Source organism: Ochlerotatus camptorhynchus, unplaced genomic scaffold (genome assembly GCF_037179485.1).
Source record: "Ochlerotatus camptorhynchus isolate MF236.1 unplaced genomic scaffold, CSIRO-AGI_Acam_v1.1 ptg000328l, whole genome shotgun sequence".
Classification (NCBI taxonomy): Eukaryota; Metazoa; Arthropoda; class Insecta; order Diptera; family Culicidae; genus Ochlerotatus; species Ochlerotatus camptorhynchus.
The window spans coordinates 3824904-3852873 of record NW_027040816.1 but is presented as its reverse complement, the minus strand read 5'-3'; the positions used below and the strand labels follow the sequence as shown (position 1 = coordinate 3852873).

Below are 27970 nucleotides of genomic sequence, written 5' to 3'. Positions count from 1 at the left end.
GATGTCAGCCACAAGTTCCGGTGATGGCGCCCCTACCTGTTCAACGGGTCACGCCACAGTGACGCCCCTTCAGCTCGGTAGGAGTTGATTACCTGGGTCCTGCGGAAGTGTTGGTCGGACGTCGAAGAGGTGGTGCATAGCTTGACCACACAAGGTTGTCTGATGGCGACAAGGAAATTCATCTGCAAGCGAGGGTCACTGGACGAATTCTTTTCGGACAACGGAACCAATTTCAAGGGTGCAAGAAACGAGATGTCCAATGCGAAGCAGAAGATCAGTGCGGAATGCGCTGAAAGCGTCTCAAGTCCGGCAATCAAGTGGCACTTCATCCCTCCCGGAACACCTCACATGGGCGGAAGCTGGGAAAGAATGGTGCGATCAGTGTAGGAGGCGATGAGGGCATTGGATGACGGCAGGAAGCTGACGGATGAAATACTCCTGACCACATTGTCCGAGGCGGAAGACATGGTAAATTCTCGTCCGTTGACTTATCTACCACAAGATTCAGAGGAGACTGAAGCTATTACAAAGAACCATTTCCTTGCGCAGGGCTACCAAGGATGCGGATCAGATGGTCGATGATGAAGTCGAGCTGGTAGAAGAACTGAGAGATGTCTATAAGTGGTCGCAGTACTTGGTCGATAAGATGTAAGGAATACCTGCCCAGGATCAATCGCAGAATGAAGTGGTTTGAAGAGCGAAGACCATTGCAAGTACACCGTTCTAAAAATTTATGTAAATTTCTGCGAGATATAGCGCACATACAATTAACGCTAGATTTGGCATAAATTTACGCGTTATTTTGTGTAGATTTAGGCGTAATATCGTATAAATTAGCAATATTGTATGCAAGCTTTAAACGATTTCACTGTTTATGCCAAGTATAGCTCAAAATTAAACGAAGGGAGATTTTACACATTAGTTGAAATTCAGAATTTTTTCTGTGTAGGAGGATTTGGTATTCCTGGTAGATGGTGCACAGCGGAAGAACTGGGTCCGCGGAATAGTAGGTCGTTGAGGCTGCAGATGGTAAGATCCGGCAAGCCAAGGTGAAGACGAACAGAGGCGTATTCAGGAGAGCATGAGCATGATTGACCGCCCACGGTTGCTACTCTGTTATTGCCAGACCAGCTGTAATTACACAGAGAACCAATAGACGATGCTTGGGACTAGCAATCATCCTCAATGTGTAAAAACTGGTGATCTCAAACTAGGCAGAACACAGATCAAGAAAGGAAGGGGTAGGAATGTGTTGACGTGACACTCGCTTTGATGGAAGCCGAGAACACCTCTGCACTTCCACGAGGAATCACTGGGATATTGGGTAATAGGGTTGGGTTTGCAGCAGGGTTCGTTTTGGTAAACGATAAGCTGAATTGATGTCCTAACAATCATATAACGCGTAGGAGCTTGGGATTGAACCCACGGTATTCTGCTCAGTAAGCAAAAACGTTTGCCACTAGGCAGACGAGCTCCTTTTTAATCATCAAGTTGCTGTTATTTCCATGTAGTCATGTTAACAAATAAAACGATAGACGAATCTTGAATGTGGATGGGCTTGAGATTAGACTCATGATGTTCTGCTCAGTAAGCAAAACCGGTTGTTCTAAGGCCACCGAGTCCTTCATATCACATGATAGCGTTACTCAGTACGGCACCGACGACAACGAAAAGTTTTACAAAATACACGATAAACAAGCCATACCATACATTTTTAATATGGAATGACCTGGGACCGCGTTTTTCTGCTCAGTAAGCTTTCCACTGCAATCGATCTTTGAAATCCTTGAGCTAAAAGCTACAAAAGAGGCCTTCATTAAGATCCATTTTCACGCGACGTTAAATGTTTCGATTTTCTCTTTACGCATGGTTCAGGCAATCATAACAAGCTATGATCGACGTGACGATTGTTTAAGACCTGGTTAAACAAGCTATTCAAATGAAATTACGTTCTCGAATTTCACTTGGCATGTAATGAACAACAGAAATACGCGATAATTCATATTTTCAGCGGTTGGTGGTTGATTTTAAATACACTAACGGTACTGCCTACGACTACGACGGCGCCTACGACAACGACAACAGCGAATTTGTAACTTACCATTTGTCTAGGATAAACACCTTTGCCCGGCACCTCCACTGGTTCTTCATGTCCGCTATCTGTTACTGTTTGCAAAATATCTAATAGCAATTACCTTTGTTGTAATACTTCCTGTATTGCCATGGTCATCTGGGAGGAGGGTCGCATCTAGTGCTTTCCCCAGGAACCGTTCACGACCACCAGCTACTGGTGGTCCAGTCTTGGGCGTATCCAGCGAGGCATCCTTCAGATTACTTACAATCTCCGACACTCAATGCAAATCGCAGGCACACTTACGCTAGTTACAAAAAAAAAACACACCCGTGCAAAGAAACGGATCACATATACGTCACTCTCGCGAAAACACACCTGTCGTCGTCGAACAGCTTTCTGGATTTTTAGTTGCCTCTGTGATATACTTAATTGCGGCATACTATTTTGGGAGTGTATATGAGCTTGTACCATGTACGGTAGCTCATATCTCATCGTGATGGTGGGACACAGTAGACAAATTAGAGAAAAAACAAGGAGGTATTAGTATTAGTTATATGTAAACAAACAAACAAAAGAAGAGAAGAGGAAAGAAGAGCAGAAACATAAAAAAGGGGATAAAGTAGATAACAAAGAAAAGAAACGTAGGCAGATTATTAGAAAAGGCATTAACCGAGACTCAGCAATCAAATGTCACTCCCGCCGAGATCTCAGCGAAACCCTCTCCGCCGAGACCCGCACAGCCGAGCTCGGTAGAAAAAACTAAGTGTGTAGATAGATTAGTAGGAAAATAAATAAAACTACTTTATGACTCAAAGTGCAATGAATGAGCGTTAGTTTCGGGATCATTTCAGTGTTAGAGTTATGTTAGTTTTGATCCGTAATCAACCCTGCCGGCTCCTCCAACATTAGTTGCAGGCAGTGGTTGTTAGATCATGCGGCACTGTAACTACTACTATTTTAGAGGTATGATTCGTCAAGTTTATACAACTCAATGTTTCAATTGAGGCAAACTATCTTTCTTACAATTACAAAAGCAAACCTAAACTTACAGTTGTATGCAAATTCAAAATGAAACTTGACAAATCATCGGCAATCCCGAGGGGGGCGACACATCTACATCTCAATGCTAGATACTCAACAAATCTCACATTAGCGAATCAATATTCGAAAAATCTTCTTTCATTTCTCGAATATACTTGCATCGCACATAATCTGTTTGAAGAAAATCTTCAGAATCGTCATCAATCTTCTTTCTATCTACTCAGCGTGCGCGCAGCTAACCACATCAAAACACAAATTTTCATGCATCGTAGATAGAGTCGCCCCCCTCGGTCAATCCCCTTATTCCAGCCAGATCAGTGAACGGGCACCATATGGTACATTTTCTCACCATGAACCTATCATTTCCAGCCTATCTGAACTATTTAATAAATGGAAGCCATAACATGGGTTACGCTCCCCCTAAGCGGGCCCTCCGCATCCTATCTCTGTCTTATCTCAAATACAAAATGCCAATGGTACGAATGTATCTATATATAACTTGGAAATGACGTACAATCAAATAAACCCGTAACCCACTCACTTGGCCAGGCTTCAGAATCGTCCAGTGGGCAGTGCGCTCTACACTCCAAGTTCCCTTTTTTTCAATTTTACCGCAAATTTGATATTTTACCCATTGAGTGTTGATTAATCACAATGAAACATTGTGACAGACGTTGAGGTTACTAGTGTATTAAATAATCTAGGTCCTATTTAGGATTATATCTGAAAAATCCAAATCTGGCCAACGCCCACCCTAAACCTAAACCTGTTCTAATCCACCTAAAATGGCTAACGAATGGAAGACTTTGACTACCCAGCCATGCAATAGTCTCATTCCGTGCCTTATGGCAACTTGATGATTCTATTGCGCTCATCTTCTGGCACCACCCAGGGGAGACTTGGTCCTGTACTCAATGCTTAACTTATCTCCATTCCACTCAGCTACTCGCAATTTCTTGTGATATACTGGGCGGAATATTATTATATGAGATAATTCAATGCAGACGTCTTTCCAAATTTGGCAGATCGACAGGTAATCGGTGAGTTACCACGATAGTTGCTATTCAACAACTCGACAACGTCCCATCGTCAACGCCTGCTATGAGAATTTCCCATTGCAGACGCCAACGAAATGACGTCATCGAGCTATCGATCAACTACCCTGGTTATCGCCTGGTACCTTATAGCACGATGCTAAATAGGAGGCGAACCGGAAGAATCGATGAGCTACCTCCCTCCACAAACAGAGGCGTATTCAGGAGAGCAGTGGCAAACCTGGCAGTGATAGAGATTCCTGGTAAATCTGGGACTTCCGGTGGAGCGGAACCGGAGTTACGGGCTGGGGTGTGAAGAAAACTGGGAACACGGTTTGGGCCAAATACCATTCTAACGAACATGCTACGTCGCTGTAAGGTAAACGGTAGAATTGAATTGGAGGAATGTATTCAAAAACAAAGTCGTTCATTAGTGCGGAAAATTCCGGATTGCGTTTAGAAAAATTAGTTCATATTTCGGTTGAAAAAATAATCAAAACTAGTTTTAAGGCATCTAAAAATGCATTTAATTGTATCAGCAAGTGTGTTCAATTGGATACGGTAAATTTGATCATGCAACTAGTAGAAATAATGAACTGAAAACAACATCTTATATCTAGGTTGGCAAGCACTAGTACACAAAACCAGTGCTGCAAAATTTCGACAATACACGGTGATACTCAAAATTCTGCTTTGGTCACTCGTTTGAGCTAACAGTCATCGTCAAGGCAAACCATGTCAATTGTCAGTAGCATTTTTGTCAGTGACGAACATGTGCTGATTTGTTTATTAGCTAAATTTGAGATGAAATTAAATGGCTTGAGCAGAACAACTACATGGAGCCATTAAAGTGAATAAGCATCTACGTCCTGAACGGCTTGGATAACAATAATGTGTCTCAGAATGCAAGAAATTACACTTTCTGTTACCAGGTGAATCTTTGTCATTGACGAAAAAATGAATGAGATTTTGACAAAGATTTTTTTGATGATCAAGTCTATCATTGACTATGTGAAAAACAATTTTGTCAATATCGCGCAAAAGTCTGTCAATGACAATGACAAATCTCAGCACTGCACAAATAAATCTAATATACTAAAATTTCTTAGATCTAGTGACTAGAATTGTGGATAAAAGTCCAGACTAGTGTCGTAAGTATTCTAAACGTGCCCCTAAGGCTGAAAGCCTCCTAAATAAAGCTAAATAATAATATTCTAAACGTAAATAGATTGATCAGATTAGTGGAGAAACGTTTTGAGATCGATAAATCACCGCAAATCGCTCGAAGCAAGAGGTGTAGAGAAGAAACTATCTTCTGTAAGTAGAGTGTTAAATTTGTACATCGTAAAACACTAATTCGAATATTAAATTTACAGTTTGAGCTGCGTCAATCAGCTGCTACAAAACGGTGGTGAAATTTCTTGAAAGTTTTCCGAATACAGCCGACAACCCATAGATGGAGAAACGCTGCTCTATAATAATAAAAAAAAAAAAAAAACAATCATTGATTCGCGAGCTATGCATTAATCGAATTGATTCTATTTCGGGACAGCATTAAGCACGTTTTACAGTATTGATTAGATAGTCTTGCGCACAAATAGCTCTACGTGTTCTGAGTACGGCTCACAGATTACACACGTTTTTTGTTTCTTTGTGGTTCTGAGTATTAATAAATTGAGATAATGTACACACTGGAGTAATCAATGGTGCCGGTGAAACTGAAAAAGAATCAACCATGGCCTCCTAATGGAGGCGAAGTGTTGAAGGCAAATATACCAAGGCATGCTGATTTCTGCCCTTGTCTCAGGCTCTGCTCGATTTAAATTTTTGACATTTTTGCTTGAATTTATCGCTGGAAACTTTTGCAGCGCGATAAGAGGGTTGTTCATTGTTTCGACCGTTGTTCGATGACGTGGGTTCACACCTATGCGAAAGATTATTTTTGGCAGCAAAGGAGCAACTTTGCTGAATGCGTTACAATTTGCCAGGTAATTTAAGTTATAGAAATTAGAACCGTTTGCAAGTTGCAACTTCCTCGCAACACCTACTCGGAACGTTAAACGCAACCCATCTCGTCGCAGCGCTCGGGATGACTGAACCACCGAACGAACGAACGACCGACCGAACCGATCGGCGGAACTTTTACAGCATGAGCTTTTTCATCGTTCGTTTCGTCGTAAATACCAGCATACTATGGGGTGGTACATCGTACGGTAGAGGCAGCTTCCCATTCATCTGTGCATTCTCGTAAACTCTATAAAAGCGGCGATAGGAGCAACAGGTCTTCATTAGTGCTCCTGAACCCAACACGACACGATTATTGGCGCCAAGTGGTTCGCACTCGCACACAGCATATTCTAACTCGGAATAACTTAAAAGTTCTTGCTTGAAGAAGAAAGCAACATTTTAGGAAGAAATTTTAAAAGGATAATTAAAAAAACACGCAACTAAGTGAAAGCAAAGACAACAAAGTGAAGTAAACAGTAAACAAAAGGACTGCAAAGTGAATCAACGTACTAGAAAGACTGTTGAAGAAGTTGAGTGAAGAGTGAAGAAGTTTAGCACATTTTCATAACAAGAACAAACTGATTTCCCGGAAAGCCGACTTAAATTCCAGGTGAATATTTTTTGTGCACTGCATTAGCATGGGAAATCGGTCCATGATTCGCTGCTTTTGACCGTCGGCTGTTTTTCCAATTAAAAATGTGGGTTGTTGGGACTGTAAAGTGTGAGATGATTTCCCTGTTTTCCATCCGTACGAAAGTGTACAGATGTATGCGCTCATGAAGGTGGTCTGGATTAAGTCCCATTGTTGACCGGCAATAGGATTTACGGATCAGCGCATCCCGATAATGGAAGGTGGTGTTCCTAGTTGGCCTACAATGGCTTACGAGGCACGTGAGAGAAAAGCCTCCGTCGGTTGGTCGTCCTATCGTCGTTGGCTACCACCAACCACCTGTTGTTGTTGAGTGTTGTTTTGTCGCTTTCGGCTGGATATTGTATTTTGCACTTGAAACTGGACTCCTCAACAGTGCGGAATTGCTAACAAAAGTGCACTTTGACACTTTACCGTCTTGGTGTCTTGTGCGCACTTTTTTGCTATGAGCCAATGAGTAAGAGCGCGGAAGACAGCCAACACGTAAAAGCGCACTTTTATTAGCACTTCCGCACTTGTGAGCAATGCACTGTCGGTGCTAATGTGGCTTCACCGGAGGGGGAAAGTGGCGATGAGAATAGAAAACGAAGTGTTGGTTTGGTTCCGCCACATCCTCAGCACCCCATGCGTGTCAGTTTTTCCGGTGGCGAGGGAAAACGAAGAACTTGCTCACGCTGACAGGAGAGGAAATTTTTTCGCTATCATATGAATATTTGAGACGAGCCGGAGAATGATTTCTGATGGATTGGGAATTGTTTCGAAGGTTTGCATATTGATGAGAGCTAAGAATAACACAACCGGCATTTGGAGGAATTGTTCGTTTTGTGAGCTGTGGTGGGTGTACGGCAAATGTTTCATTGACGTAGGAGTGATTTTTTTTTTTGTTGAATCTGTAACAACTGAATGAGTGAGAGACGTTATCTTGAAAGAGACTTGTTAACGAGGTCGTATTTGCGATGGAACATCGATAGACTCTAGCGTTCTGCGTGCGGTGTGGAAAGATGCGATCTACGCAGCTAAACCGAACGGAAAACATAAACGTTGATACAATCGATGTCAAGTTTTCAGAAACTGAGAGGCTTTCCAACATTCTTATTTATATAACGTGACCTTAAGAGGGCCCTACGTATTTATTATGATGATTCAATACATTTCCTGTAATTTGGTCACAGTAGCGCATGCAAACGGATATGGTTCATGGCCGGGTGTATACTACCGGGAAAACCCTCAGCACGGCCAATGAGATCGACCAAAATTTGAGTTTAGTTTACTCTTAAATCGCATAAAGTGTGGAAACCCTGCCGGAATATGAGGAAAATTGACGAAAATTTTACTCAGTCTAGAAGTAGTACCAATAGACTAAGTGAATCCAATCTCGACTTTTCTCATATTCGGGAGTTTTTACCTGGAAAAATCTGGAAAATTTACTCAGCTTTTTGCGATTAAAAGTTAAAACCCGAACTCAAATTTGGATCGATCTCATTGAGTATGTCATCATTACTCATTAAATTTTCAAATTCTTTGACCACGGATTTTTTTAAAATAACATAATACATTTTACTTTGCAAACATTTAATTTTCCCCGTTAATTTATTTCGCTCATTGAACTTAAAAGATCCTGAACGGATTTATCCAAAGGAGGAAAATAAATTTAAAAAACTCAGAGGTTTGAATTGCTTTATTTAGGTTCTGAAATATGGATATTCGTCTAAATTGTTTTTGAAATCCTGGGCTTAAAAATAATTATACTTGGAAAAATTTTCAAGAGCCTTGATCGAAGACACACACATATTAAGTATTTTTCTAGGTTTTTTCCAAGATCACAGAATTGAAAAACATCTAGATTAAGAACCTTGCATAATTTTCAAAGCTTATGAAATTGGATGATAACTTCTAAGGAACTCAATCCAAGGGAGTTCTCGGAAGAACTGTGAGACAAACATCAAGTGTAATCTGCTTTTCAGGTAGTCCTGAGGAACTCGGGATTCTATGTGAAATCTGAATACCAAGGTAGTTCGGAGTAGAATTTCATGTTCACCCTGAATGGGATTCGAAGGAAATTTTAACGAAAATCCATGGGAATTTCTGAAGTTAATTCCTGAGAAATTCTGAAGGCGTCAATGAAATTTGAATGCCAAAGGAATTCAGAAAATATTTTCAAGGATTGTCAGGGCGGAAAATAATTCGGACCATTATTTCATGGGAGTATACTAGAAGGAGGATGACAATTAAATCTGAAAATTATTCCAGGAGATCCTCATTAGAACTCGGAAAAGAATTCCAGGAAAGTTCTGGCATGAATGCCAAATAATTTGTAGCGATAAATTGAAGGAATTTGTTACTTCACTGCAAGCGAATTCTTAGGAAACTTTCAAAGTGAGTAGAATTCCAAGGGAAGAAATTTTGAGAATAATTCCAAAGGATTTCTTTCAAGGTAATTGCAAGCATATTCCGACGATAGTTTTTAGAAAATTCAAATGAGTGTTCAAAGGGAATTCATTCAATGTTATGCAGACGATTTTCAAGAGTATTATGTAGCAAATAAAAATGGAATACCAGAAAGAGTTCAAAGATTATTATTATTATTTAACTTTATTAGGGAGGCTTTCAGCCGTGGGCTGGTTCGCCTCCAAAGTTCAAAGATGACCCTCAGAGGGTATTCAGAGATACTGCAAATATTAAAGGAATCCTTAGTCCATAGGTCACTGGTTCATATCCGGTTCGAAGGACCAAAATGTTTTACCTCGGAACTGGTTCTTCCTTCCAGGATTGGTTTCTTGGTTGAAATTAGATTGGGCGCCGAAGTTTCTTCCTTATGATTCTGATTGCCCTTATTTCTTTGGGTTTCTTCCAACGCGGCGAGTAATGGGATCCAATTCAACACACAACACAATTACAGTTTATTGCGTTACTTACATCAAAATCCAAGGGCGCCCCACTAAAATCACAATCCATTCGAAGGTTGAAGCTTTGTGGAGCCCTATTAGCGGCACAGTAGAAGGGTAAGGTTCTGATTGCATTTAAAATCGACCGCAGAAGAGTTCTTCTGGGTGGATTCTACCTGTGTTATGCAGTGGCTGAAGGCAATACCTTCGACATGGACTACTTTCGTGACCAATCGTGTGGCTAAAATTCAAAACGCAAAGGAAAACTGCAAGTGGTGCATGTTCAAGGAGTGGAGAATCCAGCGGACCTGATCTCACGAGGATTGTTAACAGAGGAGATTAGTAACAATGAAGTATGGTGGGAAGGACCTTCTTGGCTTAAGAAAGAGTAATTGACCAAATCAACCAGAGGACACTGAGGAAGAGATTAGCAGAATTTGGAAAATCATTCGTCAGGAAGTTTTCAAGCTTCACCAAGCTAGTTAGGCATACGGCTTATTTGTTAAGATTTATGGATATTTTGCAAAAATCAAAGGGAAACGTAGTGTTTGAAAGTTTTCTAACAACGGAAGAGATTAGCAACGCGGACCATGCTGCCATACGGTGCGTGCAATGCGTGGAGTTTGAGCAAGAATGGTAGCAAGAAGTTCACCACTTCGTTGGTTCAATCCACAGTTGTCAAGGGACAACTTGATCCGAGTAGGCTGGGACATTACGTAGAAGCGGAAGACACCAAACACCCTGTTGTACTTCCAGCAAGGCATCCGTTGACCAGATTACTACTTCATCATTACCATCATAAACATCTACACGCCGGACCACAGCTTCACTTAGCAACCGTTCGGCAACGCTACTGGTCATTGGGAGGTCACAACGTAGCACGTGAAGTAGTACACGATTGCTTACGGTGCTTCAGAACCAAGCCCAAAACGGTTGAACATTTCATGGGAGAACTACGAGCATCCTACGAACATCGACCTGGTCCTCGTAGTATAGCAGTGAAGGCGTACGTTGCACTGTTCGTCTGCATGTGTACAAAAGCAGTTCATCTCGAACTTGTAACTGACCTTACGACGGATCAATTTCTGTAGGCATTTCAAAGGTTCATTGTCAGAAGAGGACGTTGTACTATTCCGAAAACGGGACCAACTTCAACATTTGTTCGACCTTCTCAAGAGCAAGGATCATAAGGACGAAATAGTCAAGGAATGTAACTTGGAAGGGATAACCTGGCATTTCAATCCACCTAGTGCGCCACATTCCGGTGGCCTCTGGGAAGCGGCCGTCAGATCTGCACAAATTCATTTGCTGAAGGTTTTAGGCGAAACCGTCAGGGTATCAAGATGATTTCAAAATAGAATTTTTGACGGGATTCTGGACAACAACAAAACGAATCAAGATCCAGGATTTCGAAAAAAATAAAATGTTGAGATTTCATGTTTGGAAAATTTAATGATCCTTATTAAAAAAAAACTTTCAAAACTCAGGAACAGGCTTCTGCATTTTCGAAACAAAGAAAAGAAAATGAACTCTCCGCAAAATCGCTTCATTTCGAGCAATGCCATTTTCGTGTAAGTCATCGTTTTTCTTGTTATCGAGTCACGATGAACATTCCTCTTTTCAAACATGACTGGACTATCACTTATTTCGTTCGTCAAGTGCTTCAGTTCATTTCATTTGAAGCAAAGACTTGTTTCAATTGAGTCAATGAATGACTCGAAAACTGCTACCTTCGTTTTTTCCACTTTCACTTCAATTTGGAGCTCATTCGACTTGTCACGACCTGACGACGCAGGCATCAAAATATAGTATCCGAATAGTATCCGCACAATATCGGTTGCCGACTGAGTAATAATATATTATTTCAGGCATAACATTTGATAACGGCACAAAAGCATTTGTAAACAAACTTTCTAAGGCCCTTTACCCGCGAACCAAAGGACGCTAACGCAAACCAATACCACTTTCGGAAAGGAGATAGTTTCCCCTATCCGATGATGCCGGTGATGTAACGGCACAATATCAAATGTTATGCCTGATTTTATATTAAACGAAAATTAAATTAACGAGGCCATTTTGGAGTCCAAGATAGCAGCCATCGGGGTCAGGGAAAGTCTCAAATACCCTACAATATGGGTATTTTCGGAACGAGGACGACGTGAAGGTGCCGAAAATCGATATTCGACGTTATTTTGGAATCCAAAATGGTGGCCATCGGGTTTCAGAAAGTGTCATGTACCCTACAATAGGGTATTTTCGGAACGGGATGCCGCGTAGATGCTGAAAATCGATATCCGACGCCATTTTCGAATTCAAGATAGTGGCCATTGGTTTTATGATGTGTCAAATACCCTAAGATATGGTTATTTTCGGAACAGGGACAACGCGTAGATGCCAAAAATCGATATCAGATACCACTTTGGAATCCAATATGGCGGTCATCAGGGTTCAGAAAGTGTCAAATACCCTACAATATGGGTATTTTCGGAATGGGAACAACGTGTGAATGCCGAAAATCGATATCCGATGCCATTTTGGAATGGCGATGGCGGCCATCGGGTTTCACAAAAAGTGTCAAATACCCTAAGATCTTGGTATTTCGGAACGAGGACAACGCGTAGATACTGAAAATCGGTATTCGATGCCATTTGCAGGCTTTTTGACACTTCTTCTGAAATCGGAAGCCACCATCTTGAATTTCAAAATGGCGTCGTACATCGATTTCTTTCTTCTAGATGTCAGCCCGATTCCAAAAAACCCACATTGATCGGTATTTGACAGTATTTCACAGTTTTTCTGAACCAAAGCCGACATCTTGGATTCAAAGACGGCATCTACGTCTCATCCCCATTCTGAAAATAACCATATTTTAGGATATTTTGACAGTGAGCATTCATAAGGGCGAATACGCGATGATCGATTCTCTTCATCGATTTTCTCTTTGCATTGCTACAGCTAAGCGAAACCATTTTCTAGAATTTGTTCAATGCAGAGTAGTAACAGGTTGTATTGGCTATCAAAAGCAACAGCAAACGCACCGAGAAACGTTAAATCTAGCGAGTTATTAACAAAAGAGAAAATCGACGAAGAGAATCGATCATCGCGTATAGGCCCTTATGCATGCTCACTGTCGATTTGACACTTTTCCGCAAATCAGAAGCCGCCGTATTAGATTACACAATGGCATCGGATATCGATGTCCGGTTTCTAGACGTTACCCTGGTTTAAAAAAAAAACCGTTTCTATGGGTATTTGATAGAATTTACAACTTTTTCTCAAACCGGAAGCCGCCATCATGGATTTCAAAATGGCGTCGGATATTGATTTCCAATCTCCAGACGTCATCCCGATTCTAAAAATATCCTAATTGATTGACGGCATCAGCATTTCCAATTTTTTCCTGAAATAGGAAGCCGCCATTCCAAAAATACCTATATTGATGGGTATTTGACAGTATTTCCCACCTAATCTGAAATCAGAAGCCGCCATCTTCGATTTCAAAATGGCGTCGCATATCAATTTTCAATCTGTAGACTTCATACCGATTACAAAAATACCAATATTGATGTGTATTTGACTGTATTTGCACTTTTTCTTATATTGGAAGCCGCCATCTTCGATTTCAAAATGGCGTCGGATATCAATTTTTATCCTCTTAAACCGGAAGCTGCCATCTTGGATTTAAAAATGGCGTCGCATATCAATTTTCGATCTCTAGACGTCACCCCGATTTAAACAATACCCATATTGATGAGTAAACAAACCACCCGACAATGATAAATTTGGCATCCACGTGTACAGATCTATGCGCATACGCTTAAATGAACCGAGTGAACAAACAACAAAAGTCATAAAAACTGCACGAATTTGGATCGAACAGCTTCGCTTCAATGCAAAAGTAAGTTCATTTGACAATGAAAGAAAAAATGAAGACTAGTCAAGTCAAAACAAACAGCTTGAAAACTGATCGAAAGTGGTTCTGTTGATGTTGACGGGGATCTGCTCGAAGAGAAGACAGAATGACTTTCAATTGAAAGTGAAGGTTGACAGCTTCATCGTCGCTTGACGATTATCGATTGAAAGTGACTTTGTGGGGCCCTGCTCAGGAAGTTGTATTTTAAAATATTCCGAACACTAACTAACAGAAACATGCATTTTGCCGAACTTCGGTACGTTTTTAAGATTGCGAACTTAAACGCTTTGAAAATGTTCAAGACCTTGAACTCGGAAATTTTTTGAGATCTTAGACTTCCTAAAATTAAGTTAATGTTGAACTTAAGTTTTTAATGATTTTGATTGTAAGTCTGTTGCTTTAAAATTGATTGTTATGTCAAAAAAAGCTTTTATGGTAATCTAGTTATTTTACCAAAAATTACATGTTTTTACCGAATAAAAATAAACAGGTTTGCTAAAAGAGAAATTTTCGTAAAAATTCTGGAAAAACATGGAAAACTCAGAAAATTGTATTTGGCCAAATGAGTAGACACCAAGGGGTAAGTCACTCAGCACATTGTACCGAAATTAGATTCGGCACAGCTTGGGCACATCCATCGGCACACCTTCAGTATACCTTCGGCACAATCTCGTAGGCATTGGATTGTTGTAAATAAAATGGGAAATGTGGGTTCTAGATTGGGCTCAAGAAAAAGAGGCGGTTATTCAGAACCCATTAGTACTCTTAATTTAAATAATCTAGAAGTCTATTATCTGGGGCCTCCCTTAGCTCAGTCGGTAAAGGCACAGCTACAAAGCAAGACCATGCTGGAGCTGGTTGGGTTCAATTCCCGGTCCGGTCTAGGAATTTTTCAGGTTGGAAAATTTCTCGACTTCATAGAAGCATGATTGGACTTGCCACACAATTATACTAAGGGAAACGCACCTATAGTTGCGGTACGTTAGAAGCGTTAGGTTCCTATAGTTGTGCATGGAGCCTCAATACACTACTATAGGAACCTAACGCTTCTAACGTACCGCAACTATAGGAGCATTCCCAAGTAACAAATCTAGTTTTATGAAGGTTCTGTAGACCATCATTTAGACTTGTAGAATGCTATATAACCTCCATAAAGCTTCTAATGTTACTTGGGTTTACCCTAATGCAAAAATGGTATAGGCATCGAAAGCTCTCAATTAATAACTGTGGAAGTGCATCTAGAACACAAAGTTGAGAGCACACAATAAGTTAATATGCGATATGCAATAAGCTTGAAATGCTAAGAAGAAGAAGAAGAAGAAGAAGAAGAAGAAGAAGAAGAAGAAGAAGAAGAAGAAGAAGAAGAAGTGGAAGAAGAAGAAGAAGAAGAAGAAGAAGAAGAAGAAGAAGAAGAAGAAGAAGAAGTCTATTAATCATCCTCTATAGTCAATCTCCAACAATGTTCCCCAACGGTTCCATCTCTTTCCGGCCACTGATAGACCGTTGCTTTTTACAGCACGATAGGCTAGATTTCTGATCTGCCTTTGATGGCATTATAAAACCCTAAAACACAGGGCAGAACATAAAACACCGAAATTTCGCACACCCGCCTCTTCCCGCGTCATCCTCAGTCCGATTTATCATTGCGATTTCAAACTAAAACATTCAAGGTGTCAGAAATACCCGGTTGCCGGGATGGGTATTTTACAAACAATCGCAGCTTGCTCTATGACCGGCACAATCGGCACACATGCGGCACACTGACAAAAAAGATGACCCAAGATTGGTTTGCGGAGTCACCTATCCCTGAGGGTAAGTCACTCAGCACAGTGTGCCGAAAGTAGATTCGACACAGCTTGGGCACATCCATCGGCACAACCTCGTGTGCATTGGATTGTTCATTAAATAAAATGGGAGCTTCCGAGGGCTGTCGATTGCTATCGATGCCGGTCACAAGTCTTTCAGGTACTACGCAAATGGAGTGTGCTACGAACCGGAATACAAGAACAATTTGGATGGATTGAATCATGCAGTGGTGGCGGTTGGATATGGAATACTCAAAGGAGGAGATTACTGGCTAATCAAGAACTCCTGGTTCAACTACTGGGGCAACGATGGATATGCTTTGATGGCGGTGAAGGGTAACAACTGTGGCCTTACCACCGCTGCGACGTATTAATATTTGAAGTGAGGTTTCGGTTTTAATCCGAATAAAGTAAAAGAGTATTTTTATTTTCGGATATGTGTCATCTTATACGAGATGAAATAAATGGGTTTCGATTTTTGTAACAAAAATAAAAGTTAATTAGGTTGAGTGGAAGCAATAAAAATTCCGTGTGATTGTGCCGTGAAAAGTAGTTGGTCAATTGGTCGTCTACCAAACCAAACTCATTTGAACAATACCGAACTAATTTCAACTCAGCCTAATTAGCTTACAATTTTTAAACCGAATTTCACTTGTTGAGTTACTACGATGGATTGCTCCCGGAACTCCAACACGAACGTCTTAGTTTGTGGTCCTTCTTCTTGGCATAAACCATTCCGACGACGAAAACATCCGAGAGCTTCTTGCCCGGAATCATCACCTTCTGCAGTTCCTTTATCAGATTGAGCAGAAAGGTGCAGTGCTTCTGAATCGTTTCCGTCGGATTGACCAGTAACATTCAGAGCAGTAGGATTTGTATACTATAACGCGCACCCAGAGCATACACTGTACCAAACCACCGTCCTCTGTTCGAATGAAACCTCAGACCATTCAAATCGAAACATGGAAATCGCCTTTTCAAATGATAGCTGCAACCGGATGACGGTTGTTTTAAAAATCCTCTCGAATACAGGATGAACATTGTTATGAGAAGAGATAAGACCTTCAGTTGGAATGTATAATGCTTTCTGCAGAATGATAGTCATCTTAAATTGAAATGCATTTGGTATTGGTTCAGCCGCTTAACGCAAATCTTTCAAAACGATGATGTAAATAATTCTGTTGAACGTCATTTGCTGCTTTGAGCAGACAAACGAGGTGGAAGCATAGCCATCGATGCGATGGTACGAACTACGAACATTTTTAAAGCGTGGAAACCGTAGTTTATCTATTTTGTGGTGGAGGAAGTTTCCTCAACCAAAATATTATTTTTGTATCCATCATGAATGGCTGATGTTCATGGCTGTTCAATATGGAAATGTAAACAATCGAATTAATAATCTAATTTCCAAAACATTTGTAATTGTAAATTATCTTATCCTTAAATGGTTGTCCTTTGAGCCCTGTTACAGCAATTTTCAAATAAATATCATCCTTTATTTGGAGGACAGTCATATGAATGCTAATCAGTTGATGACGAATTCAACCATAAGGAAATCATCCGAAATTCGACAGCATATTGTTAAAGGGCTCAAGCAATACAATAATCAGTCGAAGTTTTGCGGATGTTTTCGTTCAGTGTAGATGATCGATCCGAAGTGCAGATAGTTCTTGTCGCTGAATGCACTGAACTTCAAGCTGTAATTCCCACCCGACTGGATAATCGTTGGTATCTACTCCGGAGACGTACCTTTTGTCCGTCAGAGTCTGCTGGACACCCTCCGACAGTTTGGCATGTTTTACTTTCTTATGAGCATCCATAATCTCCATGATGTGATCCTTGAGGTACTTGTTGAATACGTCTACCGTCTGATGGTGATAACCTCGGCGCCTCCGTGGAGCACATGATGTACGCGATTGGGACGCTGATGTCCACCGTGTCGAAGCTCTTGTCCTTGATGAAGACTCGCCACGAGTCACAGAATTCACCCGGGAAGTTTTCCTTGGAGAAGACGCCCAACATTTTGCCATCCTTAGATCCATTGATTACCTCCAGCAGCTTTTCAAAGTTGCCCTTGTCGTTGTCGTTCTTTTCCCGAACCAACAGCTTCACCGACGGAATGCCCTCCTCACCGTCCTTCTTGATCTGCTTCAAGAAATCGACCTTCTTCTTGCTGGTCAGGAAAAAGATTGACATTTCGCACAGTACCGTAATAGTATCGGTAGCTCGTATCTCAGCAACCAGGTCTTCACCGAGGCTGATTTGCTGTAGATGGCTTCCTCGTCTACGCCAACCGCCGCCAGAATGCAATCTACCTTCTGCAGCGAATCATCATGAGAAAACTCTGGTTCCTTCCAGCTGGCGTAGAGGCGTTTTATTCGTCGGTAGAAGGAATCCTTATCGAGCACGATATTCGACATTTTCGGGGCGTTGCGATTGCAAACCTTAATATTCAAGCTGTCAGAAATAACGGGTTGTCAAATATACCATACTATTCGTATTTTTTTAAATCGCAGCTTGCTCTATGCCCGGCACAATCGGCGAAATCGGCACACCAGCGGTATACTTGCGGCACACTGAGAAAAATGTTGACCCAAGATTGGTGTGCGGAGAGACCTACCCCTTGTCAGCGTCAGTAGCGTGCTATGATCATCCCGGTTATCGTCAAACTTTAATCCGAAATTGGGTCTGTACAGTACATTGTAACAACTGCCATTACATTTGTAGTAAGAAAAAAAAAATGCAGAGTATGAAAGGCATCCACTCTTACATTTGATGTCCGTGTCATTTGTATTGTGTGTAAAACCCTGTACCTCTCTAAACTGTAAAAATGAGGTTATGTGTGTGCAATGAACTTTCGAATGCAAATGTCATTTCCTGCTAACAACTGTCTAGTAGACGCAACTTGATTTCCATGTAAATTTGATTCCCATTGAAAAAACACAACTTTCCAAACATGTTATTCTATGATTTGCATTCAGACAAGCATACATGCGCGTATCATCGAACGATTTGTGTTCTTAACGGTGTGGGAGACACAAATTACGTTTTTTTTTCGGGAAAAGTTGCGTCAACGTTTTTTTATTTGTTTGACGTCATCTCTCCCTTAACTGTATTGTTGCTTCATCTAAAAAAAATATACGCTAGCAGGGCAGTATAACAGCGCAGTAGGCCACGCCTCGTGGTTTGCAGTTCAATCCAGTTCCTCATCGAGATTGGCCAGCAGCCGTCAGTCAGTGGTGCGGAATCAGACCACGCCTCCTCGGTCTCGTTTGACCGCACTGACGACCACAGCTGCCGCGCGATTACGACGGACCGTTTTGAGTGTAATCTTCTTTTTCCGTCCGCATAATCTAGCTTATTCGCTTCCATATAGTACGGATCCGCACGGTGGCAGCGGCGGCGGTGGTAATCAGTCAATGAGCGTGAGCTGATGATATTTTGCAATCGTGCATTTTATGGAAGTATTTTTTATATATATTCAAATGATGGTTCGCCGTTATCGCGAAGCTGACCTGATGATGCACCGCACAGTGTGTACCTACAGTCATAGAAAACGCGCGCTGCAAAAGGACAATGCGCGATGGATGGGCGAACGGACGAGGCTAATTAATTGAACTTTGACGGGCACTTTTCTCTGTCGTTATAAAATGTAATAATTCGCGGTGTCGTTATCGCGCGGTTGTCGGCATTATGCGGCGAAGAAACAGTAGGCTATGGGACATTACAACGATTATCACGGATGGCTGCAGGCTGGCCTACTGCGGCAGAGCGAGACAGGATCGTACGATCGCTTTCGATTGCGATTCAGAGCAATTAACTCCGTGATTGTTTTTATGTTTGTTATGATTTTCGATTTTTTATGGTTAATGGCAGAAGTTTCTTAATTTCCGAATTTATTGATGTTGGTAGAATTAGGACGGGAAATGAGGAAATGTTTGAAGTCAGATGACGATTATGGACGAAACGGTGTGTTTTAATATAGAGATGAAGGTTGTTTGTAAATAGAAATGGTTGCTTTTCGTTAACCATGATAATACTATATGCAAGTGGAAAGTTTCTTTCTTGGGTATAGCATTGAAATGATGCTGACCTTGCAAAAAATATACAACTTGTTCAGGTGGCATTGTTTGAGAAAGTACAATGAAAGTTTATTCAACAAGTTGATAACTATTCCTGGAGATTACTTAATTTTCTATCTCGGAAACTGGTTATAATGAGTAAAGAATTGTTGAAGAATTTCTTCCGAACTTTATGTGCTATTTACAATCTCATAACACTATTATTAGTAATTAGGCGCAAATAAACTTTACCTACGTAGGACGAAGTCTCCATTATTACAATAAAAAATAATTCTGTGACGATGTAATAACCCGTACAGACTATGGCTTATATCATGTAATATAGGTTGTCATGCAATGAGCACTCATACATCTAGTTTTCACTGGAAATCCAATGCATGAGTTCTCATTGCAAGGCAGCCTATATTACATGATATAAGCCATAGTCTGTACGGGGTATAACGCTCCATTTACGAGATTTATCCAGTTTTATAAATTAAAGATTGCAATCACTCGACCAGTTGCAGAACATACATGAACCTTTCCCAAACCACTATATGGCAATGGAACACAATGGTAGTGCTTTAGTGCAGTTTTAAACGTGCCTGCATTTCCTTGGTCCATGGGGGTCAAAGTCATTCTTTATGCAACGTGACTTTGCACCTTTCCGGCATCCCTAACTTCGACCGAGATTTTCAAGTACAAGTTCATACGCCAATACAGAGAGGTACCGTTGTTTGCGGAAGGAGCTTTAGCCGGAATTATTTTTCTTTGGATTCCTGGATTAATGTAATGTAATGTCAGAAAATATGAGAAAAGGAATACCGACTAAAACGCCATCCGCAAACAACGGTACCTCTCTGTACGTTGATCCAAGGGACCATTGTTTGGCACTGAAGCTTTCTGCCCTTCCTTCTCACCCTCACATGAAAATCAAACTTCCAACATAAAAATAAATAAACAAAGCCTTGTTGCCACTGTCAATAATGGGGTAGCTTTTCCTAGGAATTATGGCCAACTTGGATCCTACTACTACTAGCACCGCTCAACGGCCGTCCGCAGTTTTTGTCCACTCAAAACCATACAAGAAAAAACGTATTTTTCTCGTGATTAAGATTCGTGAATGTGGGTGGGCGTAACGAACCTTTTTGCTAGATTGCCGAAAGCATTTGGAAGGATGTTGTGAATTTTAAATCAAACACCGGACTGAGATATACTTCCGTTCATTTAACCGTACCACCGGGAAAGACAACATGTTCTTTTGCAAAGATAATTTGGCTAAGTTTTCGTGGGAGTAACCAACAGCGGATGATTGATCTCTTGACAGGGTTGAAAAAGTTTTCCTCATTACCGAAGCTAATGTAAACCATCCGTCAACTCGGTCTAGCAACTAATTACATTTATTCTGTTTGACTTACCTTTCGCAGAATGATAACTCACTGCAGCTTCCTGCTGTTAGTCGTGGGACTGATGGCATTCGCAAGTCCGGCACTGGCTCGCCAGGATAGCTACCTTCCGAAGGATGACATTCCTGGTGAAGAGCTCTACAACGAACTGGCCGGTGAAGTTCACAAACTGCACAATCAAGAGCTGAAGCTGCTTCAATTCCTAGGAGGGATGACCGCCAAACAGCAACAGGACGAGGAACTGATCCAGCAAGAGTTGCACAAACAACAACAGCCTGAGTCCGATACGCTTCTGGATGACCTCCCGGCGGAGAACCCTGTCAAGACCCTGGGCAGGCTGGCAAGGCTTCAGGAGCTTCCGAAACCGCTGACCTACCAGAAACCTAGGGAGGAAAAGAAAAGCAATCATTGTTAGTTCTTCACGTTGAAATAATCTTGAATTGTAAAACTAATCAACTGTCGTGTTCATTACAGATATGTCACTGTGCCACTTCAAATTGTGCAACATGGGACGTAAAAGGAACACTCGATACTTGAGCTTGTAGGTCCACCGCCAACTCACAGGAAAAATGACAAAATCCTAACCTTCTTTCTCAAATTCACAGCTGGAACTAAATTGAACATTACCAACGATGAACTCAGATACTCATACTCACCAAAAAAGAAACCCAAACGCAATGAAATACTCATCACAAACCAATGAGATGACCGCTAGAACAAAGCAACCCAGTGAAATCGACAGAAAATTACATTTTTCAAAAATGCCCCCCGCTACGGTCGAAGAAGGCGGCGCCCATTCACATCACCACAAAACAAACTGTATTACCACCCTAGGAGTACCCACACATTCCCACATTCTATTTATTCGTATTACACACCCCGGCAAAAAACTAAAATTTACCGATCGAAACCATAATGATTATTTTCTGCGTAGAAAGGTAGAGCCAGACTCCCTGCACATTCCACTTATTCACATTATTTAAAAAAAAAACTGTATTAGCAAATTTCCTACTTTTAGTTCCAGGGACGAAAAGTATTCGATTATAACGCTTTTGTTTTAGCGTAAATTATTCACACTTTAAGCTTAATCAAAACAAGGAAAATCTCACATTTTATACCTAAAAACAAATTTGATTCCACTTCCGAAGGCGCGCGACGGATGGCAGATATTTCCATCCACCGCCACCGCCGGAATGTCTGTATTATTAGGATTAGTTCGAAAATGTTTTGCTCTTGATTTGTTGACAATTATTTAAATTAATTTTAAAATCGAATTCATTAGAACACAAACACACTATAGCCACTCATTCATTCATTCAAGTATTTCATGTTGACAAATAAACCTCCCCCGCATAACCGAGAGGATTGTTTCCTCCAACCGCTCAAGTACGTTACTTAATACTTAACAACTAACTATCTAAACAAGAAAACCTATGTTACACATATGTAGTACGTACATGTAAGCTACTCACTTGATAAGATTTTTTCCGAGAAAAACAAAGGACTAGATGCATATAAATTTAGCAAACAAAAAAAAAACCTACATGAAATTTAAAACAAAACTGGTGAGAATGTAACTATATCTTACTGTCAAATTGAAGGCCATAGTAGTAGGCGTAGTTACCAGCTTGTTTCTACCAACTATTAAATTGAACGAAAGAAAAATAAATGCAAGGGAAATCAACAACCAAGAGCTATATTTGTATATGTGTGTAAATATGAGCAGGTAGTTGTAATTATTATTGTGTTGTTATTATCATTATTATCATATAAAACATTAGAAAACCAAAATTCGAAAGCTGGTCCGACCGGACGGTTCGGAGTAAAAATTATATAAATTATTTATTTTGGATGATATTCAGCAAATAAAAGTTTAAAAAGAATCTCCATGCTGTTGTTGAGTGGGTGTTTGTCGGGAAAACTTTGTTTGTTTCTTCCACATGTCCAGTATTGTTTGTTTCGCTTTGACACGTGTTGCGGTTGCACTTGTACAGTGCAAAAGGGGAAGCCGAACGGAATTTGTATGGCAGATTGTACCGGTAAGTCATTTCGATCAAAGTGCACAATGAGGCACCTGTTCTTGACACATTTTCTGCTCAACACACATGTTCGTGATTTGTTGCGTCCGGTATTCCACATGAATTGCATGGTTTCATTATTTAGTTTCTGTGATGTTTCTACTGTTAGTGATTTCCATCTGCTGCAATCGACGCGAATTAGCTATTTATGCAACAAGCTGTAAAATGAAGATTTTTCAGCACGGGTGCACGACGAGTGCTGAAAAAAAATCGAATTTTTAGCAACGAATGGCATAGAATGATGAAAAGTTTGGTCAATTTTCTACTTTTCGCGATATTCTGAAATGACCGTTTTCGATGTGGGTGCGCAGGATCAATTTTCTTTTTTTGTCTAGTCTAGTACAATTTGATTTTAATACTGCACGTATCGAAACGAAACTTTCACCACTGAAACACGTGTACTTTCATACAAGTCAACTACCAAATCGGAGGTGTATTAAATTCAATCTTCTTAATCGTATTATGTCATGGAAACAGTGGGAAAAACACTTACGATGATTATTCGACTGGCATCAAATTAAATCGGTCCAGTTTCAGCCAACATTTGAAAAATCTTCTTTACAAGGATAGTCATTCAAGTTGATTCGTATTAAAGCATCAATCCATAACGCAAAAGTTGACGTAGAGTTGACTCATCATTAGCATTATCCTATTTCTATCTTCTTCTTCTTCTTCTTCATTCCTTTATTTAACGTCGGTCTCTGTTACGCAATCTAGTGCCAATCACCGACGGACATCGATTGCCATCCAATGACGGCAATCGAATGTGCAGGAAGGCAGCTTCCACACCTGCGTAGGATATCGCACCCATTCAAACACACATGGGCCGGTACCAACGGCTTTACTTCCCTTCCGAAGGAAGACGTGGACCAGAGATTTTTATGCCTCAGAAAAATCTCACCGACTCCGGCTGGGATCGAATCCAGACCCATTGGGGTGAGCAAGCAGTTACGCTTACCCACACCACCGGCACCGGCTCTTTAATATCCCGAAGAAACGTGCTCATCTTTTTGGCTCAGCTCTCGTACTCTTTTCGGTCCCAAGCTAATCGATGCACCCCTCGAAACATAGGAAAATCCACGAACCTCTCATTTTATCTGTCAAACTTTCATAGCGAATCAAAACAAACATAGTGTAGTACTAGATTTTCGACTATAATGGGCTACGTTAATCAATGTACTTGGGACCGACAGGCTAGTCCAGTGTGAACCAATAATCGTTAGTTTCCACCAGTTGATTAAACTGAGTTTAATGACAAATTTATTATGTTTTAAGCAAAATGAGAATTTTTTAATTTATCAATGCGTTAAACGTCACTAATCTCTATATTCATAGTCTGGCGGATAGAATCTCGGGAACCAATTGAGCTGTCAAATAGCGGAACCAATCGAGCAAATCATGACCAACAACAGAAAAGAGCACATCGGCTATTGCGTACATAACTTCGGAAAACCCTTTTTTTTTGCTCTTACAGAGCAAGCATTCCAGGTGACGATAGTTAGCGGTTAAGACGCCATACTGGATGTTGAACTTACCGAGCACTTGGATCTGTTCGGGCGTATTGCGGCACTTATACCCCGTTCACATTACAGCGTATATCACGTATACTGTCTTGCAATGAGCACTCATACAAAGGATTTCCAATGAAAACTAGATGTATGAGTGCTCATTGCAAGACAGCGTATATCACGTGATATACGCTGTAATTTGAATGGGGTATTACCACAAACGAAGTGACAGACGACTTACTGGCGAAGAAATCCATTAAAATAATGTGGTTCACTGTAATAGAATTTTCTTGGAAGCTTGTGCTATCATCCACCAGATGGGTTAGTTTTTTTGTTTTGATTTGAACAAAGTTGATTTTGTGTACAATGATTCTTTGACAGTGTGCAAAGAGTGCGTATCATTTTGTCATTTTTTTTATGCATTTCAGTTTTGAGTAGAGTGAAAGAGATAGAACCAAAATATTCTAGTACATTTGGTGAAAATGCTAGTTCAATCTAGTAGTAGTGTTGCCATGTGGTACAATCCAGTAGTAGTGGTGTTGCCATGTGGTACACTGAAAAATTGCAATAGCAGGTTAGTCACCAAAGTTTTCGAGCCGCTCCGTCTGTCACTTCGTTTGTGGTATTACGAAGAGCACCGGACATGTTGACGAAAATTTCCATCAGTTCATCCGCTGAGAACAGATCGGGGTTGTTGTTTTGCGCTGTTGGTTGTCTCCATGATCCAGGGGGGGGGGGGGGTGGAGAGCTTTGGCCAGCAGAATCACCGGAAGTTGCTTGAGCCGGATGCACCCGCGAATTCGCTTGCCTTTGCTGAGGAGCACGAAGAGGCGGGAAATCCTCCGTCCGAAATGCCGGGACTTTATCCTTCTTGCGTCCAGGTTGGTTGTTAGTTGCCGCCTGTTTTCGGATGCGTTTGAAGTCCTCGCGTTTGGAGCACTGTCTGTCGAAACCGTGATGAGCACCACCACAGTTGGCGCATTTTAACGCCACGGCTCCATCCGCAGGGAAGTTGGAAGCGGCGTGTTCTTGAGCGCAGTTGCTGCAGCGTGGCTTGATGTTGCAGTTGCGGGTACCGTGTTCAAAATTGAGGCACCGCTGGCACTGCGTTACGTCACGATGGCCGCCACGGTATGGCTCCCACCGTACGATGATGGAGTAGATCGATCGGATGGCTTGCAGCGCATTGAGAGTGCACCAGGAAGAGACAATCCGGGTACGTCTTGACGTTTTCGTCTCTCCTTGTCATTTGGAAGACAGCGGATTGGGGCTAGCTTGTACCGGTTGATTTCAGCTTCGACCATCTTGGGGTCGAAGTTTGGTAGAGCCCTGATGACTACCTTGAAGGGCTTCTCACCGGGGATGTCGTGCGTGAAGAATTCCGCCTTGGAATCCTTCAGATATTTCACGGCCACTTCGTACTCCGCTTTTGTTCGCAGCATCACCTTGGTGCCGATCCTGCCGAGCTTAAACTCAGCTGCAACGCCCAGCGATGAGAGATCGTCAATCAGCGTGTTGAGTGGTACTTTGTGGCATACGGAACGCACATGCTGTAAAATCCCACCTAGTAACATAAAAGCATTCATACAACCGGCACCATGCCGCGGCAAACCAATAAATATCATGTCTTCGAAATGCTTATGCAACAAATGCACATGACTGCATAAAGCAGTTCGAAGACCCTCAGCAGTTTCCAATAAATTACGACATGGCACAAAAGTGTCCTGCTCGTATTACATTTCCAGAACGACGCATTCGAAGTGTCGTTGTCAAGCGCACACGATGCTAACGGCCTTCTCCATTAGGTTCTCTCTATTTCTCTCTATCTCTTTCTCTCTCTTTTACATCGATCACTGATTGGTGATCGAGTGAATAACAAATACATAATTGACTCCAAGTTCCTCCAGTAGGAATCTGTAATGTAAAAGAAAGAGTACGAATAAATCGACATTCATGTTTTAACATCCAAACGATGAAGATCATTCCCATAGTGATATCACGTTCGAACTTCACACGGCTATCACAACCTGCTTCACCACCAGTGGAGGAAGCTTGACTTTCGCCGCACTCGGGCCGGCAGAATTCTCGGTTTCGACGGCGTCGCCGAAATCACCGATGTCGCGGTAACATCATCGCGTCCGCTCGTACCATCGGACTGTCCTTGATTCTTCTTCCTCTTTTTCGTCCGCTTCACCGGGACTGGGGTGGTATTCCCAACATCGGTGGGAAGAGTAGCGTACCTATTTGAGGTAGGTACCGAGCTACCCTCACCACTGTTCTTCTTCTCCGCTTGGTCACGAAGTCTGCTCCGGGAGCGCTGTCTTCCCATCACGCGATGCGACCGACACTACTGACGACGCGACGTGCAGTTTATCTGCGAACGTTTGTAACAAACTATAGGTTTATCGAACAATTCTATTCCTACTCTTTACTGTAATAAGCTTGGTGGCCCTGAGAAGCGAGGGGGGCGACTCTATCTACGATGCAGGAAATTTTGACGTAGGACTACGTCTTTGATTTCTATATGGGGGTACACTTTGTGAAAACCGAAAATGGAATATGTAACAAATTAAGAAAGATTTTGAACGTTAATAACTCAGCTGCCCCTGGTCCAATTTCAACAATTTTATCACCAATCGATCAGAAATATGGCTACGCATCGATAATAATGCTTCCGAATGTTGATTTTCAACAAGAACTATTGAAAAACTGGTAAATGTCCAGCATTGTCCAAAAGCGTCGAATTAACTAACAAATCCACCAATTACCTACATGCATATGCTGCTTCCCCAGCACAGTCGCCAGAGAGTAGTAAGTAGACGAAACAAGTCGAAGTGGCATTCGCCTCCTATCCTCGGGCGCGTGCGAATATTGGGAGGATGGAATTGCGTAATATTTTGCACACTCGTTGAAAATTGTTCTCCAGTAAGAACGAAAGGCTGCCTGCAAGCAGCGAGCTGCAGAGCCCACATAAGCAACCATCAAAGGAGGAAGAAGCTGCACCGCTATGCTATGGATCGGAATCAGTAGCTCTTCGTGAGTCGCTGCGGGTCGGTTATCTATGCCAAGCGTGTCACCCTCGCTCCAAACGACATACAGCTCGACAGCCTCATTCGTGTTGAACACCCAGCTCAGAATTACTCAACCATCACTACAAAACGGTCCTTTTCAAGGCCACCAAAAATTTGTTAAAGAGTATTATTTGGACATTGGTCAAAGGTCATCAGTTCCCGCAAGCAGCTAGCTATCAAGGCTCAACCTGTCTATAGAAGGTGTGAAATTGTAGGCCTGAATATATTGGTGCAATTAGTTTTCCCTCGGCTTTCATTCCGCACGATTCGTTTCTTTCGTTTAAACAATCACCCTTGTAGTGACGTCGAAATGATTGTTTCAATCGGCGCTTACATATGAAATTTAATGTGGATTATAGAATTTTTTGTATGCTACCAAAATTTATGAATGGTTTGCCACTAAATGTTGAGATAATTTATTGATTATTGAATTATCAC

The 27970-nt window shown here is 41.4% G+C and overlaps 3 protein-coding genes across 4 annotated transcripts in view; 2 read left to right on the top strand and 1 right to left on the bottom strand.

Moving 5' to 3' along the window:
- The window catches only part of LOC135708141 (BOS complex subunit NOMO1), a 546399-nt gene that overhangs the window by 176241 nt on the left and 342188 nt on the right, over positions 1-27970 (bottom strand). The window lies entirely within an intron of this gene.
- On the top strand, positions 163-15782 carry LOC135708241 (pro-cathepsin H-like). Its single transcript, XM_065230237.1, has 3 exons — positions 163-383; positions 550-648; positions 15569-15782. The coding sequence occupies exons 1-3, from the start codon at positions 163-165 to the stop codon at positions 15780-15782; spliced, it is 534 nt and encodes a 177-aa protein (XP_065086309.1).
- On the top strand, positions 6401-22729 carry CNMa (CNMamide). 2 transcript variants are annotated; one of them, XM_065230188.1, is made up of 4 exons: positions 6401-6766; positions 20897-21285; positions 21350-21416; positions 21481-22728. In XM_065230188.1, exons 2-4 carry the CDS (start codon positions 20898-20900, stop codon positions 21488-21490), a joined length of 465 nt encoding a protein of 154 aa, XP_065086260.1. In that variant the 5' UTR covers positions 6401-6766; position 20897; the 3' UTR covers positions 21491-22728. The 2 variants fall into 2 exon arrangements, with proteins under 2 accessions (XP_065086260.1, XP_065086261.1); XM_065230189.1 differs by lacking the exon at positions 6401-6766 and having other exon boundaries at positions 19880-21285; positions 21481-22729.

Coding starts and splice junctions, on each gene's coding strand:
- LOC135708241 (XM_065230237.1), top strand. CDS start 163: ATGGCGACAAGGAAATTCATCTGCAAGCGAGGGTCACTGGACGAATTC. Junction 384..549: donor GAAAGAATGGTGCGATCAGT/GTAGGAGGCGAT, acceptor TTCCTTGCGCAG/GGCTACCAAGGATGCGGATC. Junction 649..15,568: donor CAGTACTTGGTCGATAAGAT/GTAAGGAATACC, acceptor CAAGTCTTTCAG/GTACTACGCAAATGGAGTGT.
- CNMa (XM_065230189.1), top strand. CDS start 20,898: ATGATAACTCACTGCAGCTTCCTGCTGTTAGTCGTGGGACTGATGGCA. Junction 21,286..21,349: donor GGAAAAGAAAAGCAATCATT/GTTAGTTCTTCA, acceptor TGTTCATTACAG/ATATGTCACTGTGCCACTTC.